Consider the following 15,036-nt stretch of genomic DNA (forward strand, 5'->3'; position numbering starts at 1 on the left):
GGACACAGAGATAACAAAACAATAAAAGCATATTCATCAGACGTTATTGTCAGATCCTTTTTGTCTCCTCTTCACAGGAAAGCCATCTCGTGCTGCAGTGAAATGATGGTGGGGATGTCATGGTTCCTCGCTCGCACTTCCATGAATTGTCTGCTTTGGATTTTATCTATTGGTGGTCGTTAATACACTGACCTGATGCAGATGTCTCATAAGATATATTACTTATGTTTTCTGACAAGCAGAATTCATGCTTTGACTCTTGAACAATCGCACCCTGTTGCTTAACAAAACCACAAACTAAAACTGGCTGTTGTTTTAACATACCGTTACAACAAATGGCTTTTATATTTATATCATTGATGTACTTATTTATCATTTCAAGTTGGGGGACTCTGTGAAGTTTACTATATTCTTTATCAAAGAAATCAGTCAGTAAAGGACATGATATCTTTCTCCTCTTCGGTACTTATACAAGGCTACAGTTTCAAAATGTCAGCAGAGGAAAGGTTGGGATCTCGAAACACTGCTGACAGCCTAGAAAGTCTTATCTCTTCACCCAGTAATTCCGGCATTTTTATCTTAAAATATTTCCCCACAAAATAATATAAGATATGAGTCACCCTGTGGTAGCAAAAGGTTTAATTCATCAAGATCCATGAATTATTCCCTTGGTTAAATAGTCAAAATATTATGCTTCCATCAAGTTTTGTGAAAATCCCTTCAGTAGTTTGTGTGCGATCCTGCTGACAAACAAACAAACAGGGGTGACGTTGATGAATCAGTCATATGCTGGATTGCATGTCACCAATTCAGATTTGAACATTTACCAACACTGCACGGTCTCATCGCTTCTGCTTCATTTGTGCGTGCGCGTGTGTCAGGGGCTCATTTTTGGCTGCGATACATTTGAACAAAAACAAAGTGTGTTGACTCTGTGTCTGTTCTGTTTTATCTCGTACCGTCCTCCTCCTCTTCACCTCTCCAGAAGCTCCCTCTCTTTTGGTGTCTCCTCTGTCCTCCGCTTCTCTCCTCGCTCTTGTCCTGGTCATAAAAAGCACTTTAAATCTAAATCTATTGCACGTCAGTGTATCTTGGAATCACTCAGCTATGGGTATTTACACACAGCAGCTATAATCATATTTAAAGGTGTACATTGGACATTTTCACAAGTAGCTTTGATGACTGTTTGGACTTGTGACAAAAATGTCCTAGTCATGTCCTAGCCCCTGAGTCAGTCAAACTGGCTGAAGATGCTTCTTCTTCACTGGTTTATTCTCCTGACTCATCTACAACAACAGGAGATGACTCTTCCTCCTTTTCCTGCGCCTCATTAACTTCATCTTTTTTTATTTAAAAAAAGGCTTCAATTTATGGTCTTCAGGTTTTGCCTCAGTGAATTAGCTGGCTAGCTACCACCATGCCTAAAATGACAAAACTCACTTTCTCTTTCATGCTCACATAAAATTCACCCATGTGCCAAGTATCGTGATGCAGAGCAGACTCAAAACATACTTTTATTTTCAAAGGCTTTAATTCAAGATCAGAGTGAGAGATGAATACACCCAGAGCTATTTTTTATGTACATTCAAGTGCTGTAGCCTCAGATGCCCAGAGCCTAATGATGACACTACCGACCATACAGTGCAAATTACATATTTAATTTGCATACATTTGTGCATTTTGGGAAATACCCTACTGTATATTTATTCACTTTCTTGTCCTAAACTCGATGAGAAGATCAATGCCACCCCTTTGTCCAAATCAACATGAATCTGGAACTATCAGATGGTTAAAGAGTCTCACTATGTCCAAAACTACAGAGATCAGCCAAACAGTATCTCCATTATAAACATCTTACATCCAACAAAGGCTCCCTCCCAATTTATCACATTCGGTCACTTAGGTCAAGACCATAGATAGTTTATGAAGACAGACCACGCGTCTCCTCTTCCTCCGGTTGTACAAAAATGAAAGCAAAACATCCTGGATACAGGCGCCACCATTCTGAGTCTCCACAGTATTTATTGTGTTGTGGAGCTGCGGTATCAAGGTATCATCTTTACACGCAATCAATCACAAGTGAGTCTCAGGTGTCAATCTTGATGTTTCACCCAGTTTTCATAACCTCACATCAAATAACTACTTAAAACCAAACTTACTGGACATACATGTACTACCTAGAATGACCAAACCATCCTTCAGAAAGAAATAATCATTCAATCACATACTCGCATGTCCCATTTACTAACATGGTGGAGCAGAATTCACGACCTATACTGCAGCCAGCCACCAGGGGGTGATAAAGGATGATTCCCTTTTGGGAAGCTGTTATGTCCTTCATTTTTTATATTCAATCTATGATCAACAGGCTTTAATTTGCATTTTCACGCATTGGATTCCCCTTAAGCATCATTTAGTAACATTTTTAATAAATGAAGCGTTACTTTTATTAGTGGCCACAGAGTCACAGTGGTTGATGGAGGGCATAGAAAGTACACAAGAGGCTGGGGTTAGGTCTGCAGTTAGATTGGTGTCTCATTCAAACTGCATCTAAGGAAGCTGCAGTGTGTGAACCTTTATTTCTCGTTCTTCACATTGTTTTATTATCCAGACACCTGTTTGCGCTTTTATGGGATGTGTGCATCTATTACAAGTTGTGGTCAGGTTCAGGCGACAGAAAGATTGTGGTGTGGTTTAATACAGGAAAAGTTCACTGCGACTTCTAAACCATCATGTGGTCATGCCCCATATACATCAACAGGCATTAAGCTGTACTGTGCTTTACTCGTGTGATGCTAAAGGGCTATCCATCAGTATGACAAAATAAAATACCACCTATGTGGTCCTGACCAGATTTGACATCGTTGGAGTGAGACCATAGCCGCTTATATCTGATTATGTTTAGTATGTTCTATAGTGTAGAGTGTAGAATTACATGTCAGGGTTTTACGAGCGGATATGTGCAGGATTGTGCTAATTTCAGCCAAAGCCTGACTAATCTGTTTCTCTATGCTACACTAAACCAATGTGGCTGCAGCTTTTTTATCTGAATCCCTCTAAGAAAGCAAATGAGATCTTTTCCAAATATTATTGCAACTGAAATTCAGTGTATAGATGCACTGAGATTTAGTGTTACTACACAAGCATTGTATTGCAGTGTTAATTATCTGCAGTATCTGGGGAGTTCCAGGGGTAATTCCAGAAATGTCAGCAATGATACAAGTAGCAGTGCTAGAAATTGTATAACAGCTAATGTGAAACAGATGGACAGTGACTGTTGAAATGTTCCAGTACAGATTTCTACTGTAATACTGACTTGTGTCATTTTTAGCCATGAGCTGAAATACTCTGCTCCCTCACCTTTTGGCAAAGGCAGTAAATGGAGCCACAGAAGAAAATTTACAGGCCTTTTTTAACTGAAAAATGGAGCCACATAAAATGTTGGATATATTTCCCTCGAATTGATTATTAATAATTAATTAATGAAAAGCAACTGTCAACAAGTATCATAAATGTGATTATTTTCTGATTTACCTCTGTTTGTGGCCTGTAGCTGAATATTTTACAGATTAAAACAATATATATTCATATATATACATATATATATTATATGTATTTTTTAATGGCCCAAATTATGTCCTAAAAGCAGCTGTGCAATAATTGTGCATTTGTATGGGACAATTTTTTTTTGCTGAGGATTAATACACATTTGATGCTGTAATGAGTAGCAGGTGGTGAACGACACGATATAGCAGACAACGCTTGTTAGCGGGATGTATTCATTATTGTCTTTCATGGTCAATCATTTGTTGACTATAAAAATAAAAGACTTATCCTGATTATAACATTACCACAGGGCAACAAAAAAAACTCCTCCATTCAAGGACAGATGTTGCAAAAGTATTATCAGCAGAATTTATTTATAAAAAAGACATGATAGTGTATTAGTGTAACATTTCAGTTTATGGCAACTCCAGGTTTTTGTACAATAGAGTTTGTGCCTCTTCTATACAAGCTTTTAAATTCCAGAGTATCTATATATATAGGTTAAAGTAGATATGTGAATGCATTTCTGCAAATGTCAAATAATTTCTAATAAATACATTTTGTAATGTGTAAATATATAATAAATAAATAGAATAAAAATATATTATATATTGTTACCGTTGATGCTGTAACATGTGAGCAGCATTGTAATGTTTCTGCTGATTGAGATTGATCTCATTTTAGTTGCTCTTCATGTTTTTGGATGAACTAATTTCCAGCATTACATTACATATTATTAGATCATAAATATGTTTTGAGGATTGGGTCAGTACTGTACTTGAGTGCATGTGCCCAATTTCAATTTCCTACCACTGATTCAATTCTAAAGTGAAAAAAAAACATACATTCCACAGTATGACACCAATTAATGATTAAGATTCATGAGTTAGTGATGTGAGTAGGAATGTGTTCACAATACAAAGGGTAAGAAGTCGCTTCCTGTCTTAATAGATGCCAGGCCTGATGGGAGTCCGCATATCTGTTGTGAGAAGAATTCCCCATCAAAAATAACTCCTAAAGGCATTTATGTGAATGTGTGTGTGTATCCCTCTCTCTGTTGGGTTAGTTCGGGTCTTACAAATACTAGTGCACGCCCCCTGTCCCAATAAACCAAGTTTCTTTTGGTGTAACATGACATTAATACAAAAAATATAGTTAATAAATCAGGGAATAAATTGAGGAGCATGTGTCCGACTACACATCGTATCCTTGAGGGTTCCGTGCATCTTATTTTTCTTGCTCGCCTCGCTCGAGTGCGTCCAGTCAATCACAACAGTTATTATCCAGAAGAAAGCGAGAGTGCATGGCCCCTAATCACAACTGTTTTTCTGAAAGTTCATCTGAGGAACCGCATTTTAAAAGAACGTGGCTTCAAGTCATAGAGTTTCAAGAATAACAACAGATGTTCCCACCACCGTATTCAAGCTCTAATAAATCATTTTATTCAAATGTCCTTTTTTAGAAAAAAAAGTCTTCGTGGCGTCTCTTGCCCGACTTGTTAAACAAAAACTAATTATCCCCTTAATCTATTGCCTAAAAAACAATTTGTTATAACACATCTGCAGAGACCAGGACACTGTATCTTGTCAAACAGAAGACAGAAGGGAGGTCTTTAAAAAGGGCTGTCTGTCAGCTGAGACAGTTAGTCTTGGTTTGAACTCACTCTGTGCAGGAGGAGCACATCAGGCAATGCTTTGAAGAACAGCGCCACATGACGAAGTGTCAAATTTACTTAACAGCGAATTTCTTTCTGTGGAGTGGAATTGAATATATGAAAAGGATCTCTTTGCTTCAATGTGTGTGACAGAGGAGTCTGGTGTTTTCCATTGTCAAACACGTACCAGATGACCATCCTTGTGTCAACCCTGATTCAGAGCAAAGCGAAGGTAGGTGAGAAATTTTTTATAACTATTGCAGTAAAAAGTCCAAGTTCGCTGCCTGACAAGAAAAGGGCTTGCAAGTGTTGGTCGGAGTTTGAAGTTTGATGCGTGATCCTGCAGTTTGCTGACCTACATAGATATCATAGCAGCATAGAGAAAACAACTCATGTGATAGGTGACATTTGCATCATGTGCTCCTGCATTTGCCACATACCAGTCACATCAATAGTTTTATTAGATTACATTAATTTGATTATGTGTCATCTTTAGTCATTAAGTAAAACTTGTGGCTGGCATGATAGTCTTTCAGTTCACGCATAGCATCTTGTTTTATTTTTATATTGTTGTTTTTCTATTTGCTTGAATAGTTAGTTAAAACACATAATGGCACATGATGTTTTTCCTCTCCTTCGGATCTTGGCATCAGTCTGCATGCACAGACTGAACAACTTAGATTCATGGTAAATCATAACACACAAACTACGTGAACCGTAGAGTAAAGAGTTAAACCATCCAGCTCAGCTTTAAAAGAGGAACACACGACAAAATATGAAAATAGTACTTCTCGTCTCTAGCGGCTTTGAACTGTCCTTTTTATCTTTATATATGGCCGAGGTCGACCAGGCAACAGATAAATCTTTTTTATTTTATCGTTTCAACTTACTGTTTCTCTGGAATCTGTCTGGGCTGTTAGTTGTAAAAGCTGCATCGAACTCAGGTCAAGCTATTCAAGGAGTTAATTAGGAAGGAATACCTTTTAGTGCAAACATATTGCCTGCAGTGTGAGGAACATGTGCTTGTCACCATGTTTTAAATCCTGAGTAGAAGGATTAGGTTTCATCTGGAGCCATTTTACTGTTACAGTTGCCAAAAGGTGCTTGGTAGCAGGCATCATTGGCTACAGGAGGAGTCTATGCATGTTGCTCTCTCTGGCCAAATTTCTATGGTAGAGGGCACTATTTGACCATAAGTGGAATTTATCTAACACCAGGCTGGGTTCCTCTTAGGTCAGACACATTAAACATCTGTCACTGGTAATATCGCAGGAAAAAGGCGCTGTACACGTTAGACTAAATCTGAAACCCGATACTGTGTAAGGACCCGAGTTGAGAAACAGAAATGTTATGCACAATTGATGTGCAGGGGTGGAGAGAGAGCATTGTTGCTGTCTTTTCCCATAACATGGACCACTAGAATCTTGGACGGAAATGCACAAATTGCTCAAATGCCTTCTGTTACGGAGCAAAACAAGAGGAAACTCCACTCCGGTTTACTTTGAACTTGTTTTTCCTTTTAAAATAACTTATAAGAGGAAAGAAAGGAAGAAAGCTCTCTTACGAAGGGAATATATCACAGTTTGGGAGGGATTGCTGAACCGGAGCGACACTGCTATGTGGATTACTTTCATGTTGACATGGTTGAGGTCAGGATGCCAAGATCTGCTCTTAACATTGCCCTGGTTGAATTGGTGTTTGAGACTATTTTCCATTGTATGTGTCACAATCTTCCCTTCGAGTGACTTCATGGCTGGACTCTGTGTTATTATTTCCTCTTTTATTTTGAAATTACTTTCCTTGCACATCTGTTGTTATTTACTTCCTGTCTTTGTTATTTTTCCCGCCTCTGTGATGGTCTGCTCCGCCCTAATTAGTTTCACCTGTGTCCTATTGTCTTCCCCTGGGGTATTTAAAGCTCTGGATTCCCTTCACGCTCTCTCAGTTTATCTCTTTGGTTTCCTGCATTTGTTCCTGACTTCTTCCCCATGTGTTTTGTGACCTTAGTTTTTGATAGCCGGAGATTGGACTTCCTGAGTTTTTGCATGCCTGCTTGTTCTTCTGTTGTTTTCATCGTCACGTGAACCACCTTTCTCCTATTAATAGTATTGTCACTACATGCTGTCTTCCATCACGTGTGTGGGGACTGCACTTGGGTCCAGACCTCGAATCTTGACAGTATGAACTGACCATTTGGACGCAACAGGCGCTTTGTTTTATAGAGCTAAAAGATTTGTGTTACACTCTATAAACCGCATCATGGTGAGGGGAGGAGGGGGCTGGGTAAGGAGGACAGTGAAGTAGCACTGACATTGGCATGCAACGTGTCCAGAAAGCTGTGAATTTATTGCCTGAGTGGCTTAAGGAACATCCCTGAGTCATCTATCTCGATTTCAGCATGCCAGTCCCGTGTTTGCTAGCCACGCCTCTTTCTTCCAGCTGACAAGCCACCAGTCTGCTTCTAAATCATGTATCCTACAGCCAGTGCTCCAGCTAGCCTAAAGTCTGTTAGCCAGCAGCCTGTTCCATTGTCTGCTGACCTGCTGTCAGCTTTTGAGCCACCTAACCTGCAGCCTGGATCCTATCGGCCAGTCCCAGGCCCCCAAGACTCCATCCTATTTCCCAACCTGGATATAACTCAGTTAGCTGCTAGTCTCCACTTTGCATTCCGGTTGGCTAGCCTCAGGTCTGCTTGCCTTTTTAGTATGATAACCACCAGCATGCTTGCCTTATGCCGTCACCTCAACCTGCTATCCTTCATCATGCTAGCCATCAGCATACTGGCCTCCGTCCAGCCTCCAATCTGCACAGAAGTTGGCTAGCATATTTCCTAGTTCTTCTTCTGAGCCAGTTATCCACCGTCTGTCTCTGCTACCAAGATGACCAACTTCCTGACCCTGAAGACCTTCTTACCTAGACATCTGGGGCTCAGAGCTCCTAAAAAGTACGCTCCTGTATTAGCGATCCTGATCCCAGTTGACACCAACTCCTGATCACCAGTTGGTGGTATGGTTGACACCTGCCCCTGGTTTCCTGTCAATGGTCCTTACAGAACCTAATCCTTGTTCCCATTGGTAGCCGAGCCAACACCAGCTCCAGATCTTCAGATACCAGATCCTGATCTCAAGTGGACAGTCCCTGTTGACAGGCAGCCAGACTTCTGGGCATCAGATGCATATCCACTTGACGATACCCAGCTCTGCAATCTAGCCTGCACCAACCTGGGGATGAATCCTCTAGTGCCAGCTGCCTTTCCTGACCTCCGGTCTCGCCGCTATCATCCAGAGTCGTTTTGCCTATGTTGCTGTCCTCCAGAGAGGCCTTGCTTACATCATTGGTCTTCAAATCGTTCTTTAGTGAGGCAGAACTGGTCTCCTGCTGGTCCTTGAGAGTTTCTGTGTTCCCTGTCAGCCTCATGTTTAACCTTCACGGAGGTCCTGCCTTCACCGGTCTGAGAAGTTCAGCCTGTTTTCCTGGCATCTGGGCCATCCACTGAGGGTCCTCTGCTCTGTTCCCTCATCTTGCGAACTGTGGTTTCTTATTCCACCCCTGCCCTGCCCTCTGTGGGCGTCCACAAAAGGTTTCCCACTTTGCCCTTGCCCAGTCCTCCTGCTGTTCCACATATTTCTCTTCTCCCTGTTCACTGGCCCCTGTTTATTATTTCCAGCTTTATTTTAACTTTACTGTCCTTGTGTGGCTTTTGTGGTCACCCCCCCCCCCTGCTTTATGATTGTCTGCCTGCCCAGCTCCTTGTCACCTAAATCCTATTTTCTTCCCCTTACTAGAGAATAGAGGCCCCTGAGTTCCCTTTCACATTTTGTCAGTTTCTTTAAGTTTCCTGCATTTGTTCATGAAATATTCACATGTCTTCTATTTTAGATGTTTGCCCATCTGCTTGTTCTTCTGTTTGTTTTTTAGCCACCTTCACAAGACCTGGTTTTCTTTTATTAAAAGCACCTTCCTTCTGCACTTGGATCCAAAAATCATTGACTCTTGACTATCTACTTGAGTGATGTCTGAGTACTTCTAATGGGATATTTGGTATTGAATGTACACATTTGTGTCAAACCCCCCTCGGACGGTTGAATGTAAAGATAATGTATGATTGTTTCAGTTGCAGGTAAAGTGTCTGTGTGTGCTTATGTTCCTGAGCTTCCCTCTGAATATGGCTGAGGTCCCTGGTCCATGCAGACACTCCATCACTAGGGAGCACCTGCTTACAGTCAGGAACCTGGTATGTGTTGAAACATCAGAAACAGCTGTTGAAACAAAAGTAGAAACGTCAATCCCACTACAAAACCTTTGTTTCTGCAGATGGATAACCAGTTGAGAAGTGGTTGTTCGATAACCTACACATTCATAGAACGGAGAAGTTTGGTAAGGTAACATTTGTTTATTGTTATGGTTTCCCTTAAATTCAAACTTTCCAATAATTGCCCTGTGTGTTTTTATGTTAATTACCTTGTGGTGTGATTTTACACAGAGCAAATGTTGCTTTGTAAAAGCTGCTTTACCATGGATCCTGGAGCTTCTCACCACCCACTTCAAATATAACCGGGGGTCAGTCAATGATGGCTATGTTCAGTCCCTGAGAGCGCTCATCCTCAACATCTATTCTCAGAAATGTGTGCCACAGATTAATGAAGAGGTTGAAGTGAGTATATGTTTTTATGTGTTGTACTTGTAGCCCATTTCATGCGCGTGAAGGAGTACATTTTCATAAATATAGAACATTAAATACAAATATGTGATATGAGGAACTGCCCAGCATGAGAAGATAAATCTGCAATACTTGTGAAAATATTTAAGGTCTGTTTCTTGGAATGTACCACAGGATAAGCCAGAGAGTTTTGAGACGCTGTACAGAGGGTCTCCTTCAGAGGCGCTGCAGAGGGCTTCAGAGGTGCTGTCTGTTTACTGGGAGCTGATCACAACCAGCAACGCACCAGTGGACTGGAGATGCCAGCACGAATACACAGAAACCTTTGGCTCTACCACAGAGCTATTCACAGAGTCACCCGCACATTTTACAGGTGGGAATCTCAATCTACTGGAAAGTCCTGTGATGATTTATGCAGATGTCTGGAGCTATTGAGATCCCAGATTTCCTGTTCTTTTCTACAGACAGTTATGGTAGGAAGTCAGTGAAGGCCTCTCAGAGAAGACCGGTCAAAGACCTGTACAAGCTTGGCTTCATCATTGCCTCCATTTGCGGAGGACTGCTATTCATACTCACGCTCTACTGTCTCATCTCACAAAAGGTACTGGTGCTTCTGATTTGTTAATTTCCCACATCACATGTGCCCTAATAAAGTTAAGCATTCCAGTCATACTGCAAAAAAGTAGGTCTTGGCAGCCATGTACCGGCCCCCCATATTTGTGTTTATTCATAAACCCGTAGTTATGACTTCAACTTTATTGGCGATTAAACAACTGTAATATATTTCACAAATGAGTGATGTGGCAACCACAGTGCTTTTATATAGCATTAAAACACGAAACAGACCAAAAGGTGTAATAACAGCTAAACTACCCCATAAAATGAAGGCAATGAAACAGCCCTAGCTGCAGTAATCCTGGTAAAAACATAGCATCTCTGCAGAGCAATAGCAGGTCTGCTAAAGCAACTGTGTTTCAAAGGGGGAGAAAAAGCAGAGACCCAAATGTCTTTAATTACAACCCGGCCTTGGTTTATGGCATGCTCCCTTTACATTTTATATGTGGGAAAAATCAAATTTTGTCCACATATAGGAACTAGCTCCGTCTTTACTGGCTAATGAAAGTTGCAAAGAAATTGTGAATGGTTTTGTTTTTTGAGGGGAAATCTAAAATTCTGGTGTGATGGTAAACAAAGTTGTTGTATGGCTGCATTTACTGTTCACTTTGTTAAGTTCAATAAGCTGCATTTGATCCTTTAATCCTCGTTTAGAAATCATGTTCTGCATCTGACCTAGATATATATTGAGCATTGATTTGTCGCAGAAAAATGCTGGCAGACTGAGTAATTCTGAGGTCAGTGCTTTGATGGAGCAAAGTATTGCTAATGCCTAATATTCACGTCATGCATGTGTTTACTGCGGTACGTAACTATGGTACCCTCGAGACTGTACACAGAGCTCGCAGTAAGAGCTCCTGCAGTTTGGAGCTGAGTCAGAATGTTGTTTGTTCTTCCACAAATGTGCATTATGTTGAATGGCAGGATGATTTTGATCACATGGGAGCCAGGGTTCTCATTTATCACATTACTCTAGAACTGAAAGAGCATCAGCATGTAATCACATTAGAGCTTCACACAAGTGGTGGGTTAATTTCAAACAGATTCTTCTGTCTGAGTGGCTCTTTTAAGTCAGTATTGGATGATTTCTCACAGTGAAGTTATTGTTTTGGGAGGGGGGGGTTTCCATCCAAATCCACTGCAGGATCACAGTGAATGGGGATGTAGGTGCCGCTAAATGCATGATTCCATAGTCAACCAGAATTGCTTCTTAAAGACTTTTAGTTTTGATTTAATCAGACTTCAGACAGACATTTTAATTTGTTGGCAGACAAATTGATTTTGGCAAAACCTAACCAAGGTAATCAGTGACAAACGAGAAATATTCAGACAGTGATGAAAAAGAAAATTGTTGGACCAACTTGCTGCACCAAATGTTGTTTAAGGTTATATTAACAATAATTTAATATTTTTTTTTAACATTGGTAAACAGTTGTACAGGATAAACGGTGTAGACAGGAACATTGTAAATCAGTGATTTTTGGGGCTATGGATGCCAAATGTTGCAATTGATTTATATAAATGACTTTGGGGAAATGCGCTGCTCCCTGCCATAAATTGATCCTGTCTTGTTCAGAGTTGACTGAGCAGCTTGTGAGCACAGCTGGAACTGACCTCTCCTTTGGGAGGTCTTGGTTGCTTGTATTCCTGTTTAACTGATTCCATTCAGTGACACGGCACAGCGAAGCTTTTGCGAAGCAGAGTGTGCGTGTGGGTAAACGTTGCCCCTCGAAGCCTCGGCACTAAACCTTCTCTGACTTTAATTAACATCATCTGTGTGCGCAGTGAGAATGTGTGACTAAAGAGAGGGGCATGGGCTTCAAATGCTGTGTGAGGAAAGAGACAACATTAGAAATGACATGTTAGTTACTTGGAACAGAGCCATGTCTGTGAATAATCTTAAACCCTACAAAATCGGTGTTTGTGTCGACTGTTGTATTTGCTCTGGGACCTTGAGGCCTACGTTAGCAAACATAATTAATGTCCATGCAGGTCTATTACATTTTCTGATATGAAAGAAGGAATTGGGCTTAGTCAAAGTATTCCTTGTAATTGAATCTATTGTCTTGTGCAAAGGCAGATGTTCAAACAGCTGTGTCATAACATATAGGTTGGGTGCACTGACAGGGTTGGCAAAAAATAACTTCTGTAAGTTTTCCGTCACATGTAAGCTCCTTCAATCTCCACATCTTTTGGGCAGTATACCAGTGTTGATATCTTGAATAAGCTTTACTGATGAATGTTGCTGGAGGTGAGGCTGTAACTTCATGAAGGTCAAAACAGGGGTCAAACTTACAGCTCTTTTTTAATCTCCAGAGCCGAACAATCCGTTTCTTTCTGCTCAGTTTGCCTCCAGCAAAAGGCTGTGTGTCAGAATCCTTAAGTGCAACCCTGTAAATGTCTAGCTCTGCTTTTTCTATATAGGGCTGGTGCAAAGTAACGTGAACATCACGATGCCAAGCACGTTAAAAAAAAAAAATATATATATATATATATATATATATATATATATATATATATATATCCTTTGGCTGCGAAATCCTTAACTGCATTAAATTTGAAAGGTGGCTGTAAAAAGTTGGGGTTTACTCAGTCAAGGAGAACACAGGCTGTGGGGCAGCCTGGACTCGATGAATTCCAGAAGTCATTATAAAGAAAGTTGTAATGGTAGAGAAAAAAATATTGAATTAGCCCACTGCAAGCTTTCTACTTTTTCAGCATTACTGTGCACTGCTCTGTCCAGTTGCTCAGTATCTTCCAACTCAATTATGGCAAAACAGTTATTTTTGTCTCAATCTTTGCACACAACCCTCCGTCAGTCGCATTCCTCCTGATTTTTCATCAGTCAGAACTGCAAATGCTTCAGTCTGTTAGTTCAAATTTCAATTTCTTTTTATTTTGTTACTCACCCTATGTGTCCATTGCCTTCATTGGATTTGTTTTTCTTTCCAAAACAGAGAACCCACAACCCCCACAGATCAAGATACACAAACCAAAGGTAGGAGCACAGGGCTAATTACAATTAAAAATGACTGGTCTGCCCATGTTTATTGTCGTCCTAATGCATGTGTTTGTCATCTGGGTTCAAGCAGAGACCTGCAGGACATAGAGATGGAGCCACAATAATGTGAGTATCCTTCTCACCCACATAAAAATTCTCTGGTCAGTTAAACAGCTGGAGTTGGCACAGCGCACATCATCTGTCTTCGCCTCGACGTGGAGCATTCCCTCTATTTTCAATGTTTTTCTCTCTCCTCAGGTGACACACAGCACATCACTGCAGCGGCAGACGGAACACTTGTGAAGCTGTACATTTTATCCATCACAAACAAGATGTCATATCAGTATTGTGTGTAATATATCACGCTCACCTATTTAATCGGAAGCTTCGCTTTGACTGAAAGCAAAGATGGACCTTATTTGGATTAATATGCTATGTATATTATGTTTATGCGTTATCTTTTGCAGTTCACAAAAAAGTTTTATTTTTACACTAGTTATGAATGTTGAATAATGTGTCTCCATTTGCTGCCACTTAACCAACTGTTTGTAATGTTGTTTGCCAAACATTTCCACAAGTTATTTATTAGTTTGACTCTATTCCATGACCGTATTGATAATAAAAAGTTACCATCAAGACTAGATCCTAAATGCATTGCTGTCCAGCTACTAGTGCATTCATCATCCACAGCTTTAAAACCAGTTAAAATGTATGGTTGATTGGTGGCTGAGCAGAGGACACGAACACAGGGAAGTCACATGTAAAGTGCAGATAACGGCTTCATTCACGGATGAGGCTAATTTATAGCCTACACCCTGTTTGACTTAACACTTTATGAGGAGTCAAAAATGCTTTTATCCTCCGTCTTTCCCACCGCTCCGGAAAGCACTTACAGTTCCCCTCATTATCAGCCCACGCTGCTGGTCATCACCAAGTCGGCAGTTAGTAAATGTTAAGGCTAAAGATGTGTAAATCCTGTGTTATTATAAAACAATCCGAGTAGTTTCAAAACAAGAATATTGTGTTATTAGTCAAACACACTGAGCTGTTGTTACTGGCAGAGAGGTGGAGAAACAATTTGATAGCTTCACACCAGTGCACACTGAGGGGTGATAGAACTTGGTGGGAATAACGTGCTACCACAGCTTTACCAATATGCTTGCATTACATTTATTTATTGCCACATGGAAGTGGTAAATAATAAGATAATACAGACAGAGAGAGGGAGATTGTTGCATGTGTATTCCATAATGCTGTCGTGACTTTCACTCATGTTTATTCAACGATGATCCATCCTTAATGTTTTATAATAATAAATTGCATAATGTCTGACTTTGAGGAAAATTTGACAAATTCCCACCGAACTAAACATTTGTACTTGTCTCAGAATGGGCCACATCAGTAAATCCTGTCAAAAATATTCCCACATTTAATCATGTGCATATGTGCTGGCCCCTATTTTGTTTTTAAAGAATCCGCGTAAAGCAGAAGAGAAAAAACAAGCGTACAGCCCTGCCCCCCCCCAACCTCTGCAGAACCATGTGCAGCCTGCAATATAAC

General features: G+C 40.4%; 1 protein-coding gene across 8 annotated transcripts; it reads left to right on the plus strand.

Annotated features, from left to right (window-relative positions):
• Positions 1-5,081: 5,081 nt before the first annotated feature.
• On the plus strand, positions 5,082-14,119 carry csf1b (colony stimulating factor 1b (macrophage)). 8 transcript variants are annotated; one of them, XM_035159770.2, is made up of 9 exons: positions 5,097-5,436; positions 9,353-9,434; positions 9,515-9,577; positions 9,684-9,854; positions 10,035-10,233; positions 10,325-10,461; positions 13,433-13,473; positions 13,565-13,602; positions 13,735-14,119. In XM_035159770.2, the coding sequence occupies exons 2-8, from the start codon at positions 9,366-9,368 to the stop codon at positions 13,599-13,601; spliced, it is 717 nt and encodes a 238-aa protein (XP_035015661.1). In that variant the 5' UTR covers positions 5,097-5,436; positions 9,353-9,365; the 3' UTR covers position 13,602; positions 13,735-14,119. The 8 variants fall into 8 exon arrangements, with proteins under 8 accessions (XP_035015662.1, XP_035015664.1, XP_035015661.1 ...); XM_035159769.2 differs by having other exon boundaries at positions 5,097-5,432; XM_035159765.2 differs by having other exon boundaries at positions 5,098-5,432; positions 9,315-9,434.
• The last annotated feature ends 917 nt before the right edge of the window (positions 14,120-15,036 follow it).

This window comes from Hippoglossus stenolepis, chromosome 6 (assembly GCF_022539355.2).
Source record: "Hippoglossus stenolepis isolate QCI-W04-F060 chromosome 6, HSTE1.2, whole genome shotgun sequence".
In the NCBI taxonomy this organism is placed as follows: Eukaryota; Metazoa; Chordata; class Actinopteri; order Pleuronectiformes; family Pleuronectidae; genus Hippoglossus; species Hippoglossus stenolepis.

Bases quoted from the DNA above. Each gene is read 5' to 3' on its own strand.
- csf1b (XM_035159765.2), top strand. From the start codon at position 5,391: ATGACCATCCTTGTGTCAACCCTGATTCAGAGCAAAGCGAAG. The intron at 9,578-9,683 runs GTAAGGTAACAT...GATTTTACACAG, and splicing joins TCATAGAACGGAGAAGTTTG to AGCAAATGTTGCTTTGTAAA. The intron at 10,462-13,432 runs GTACTGGTGCTT...TTTCCAAAACAG, and splicing joins ACTGTCTCATCTCACAAAAG to AGAACCCACAACCCCCACAG.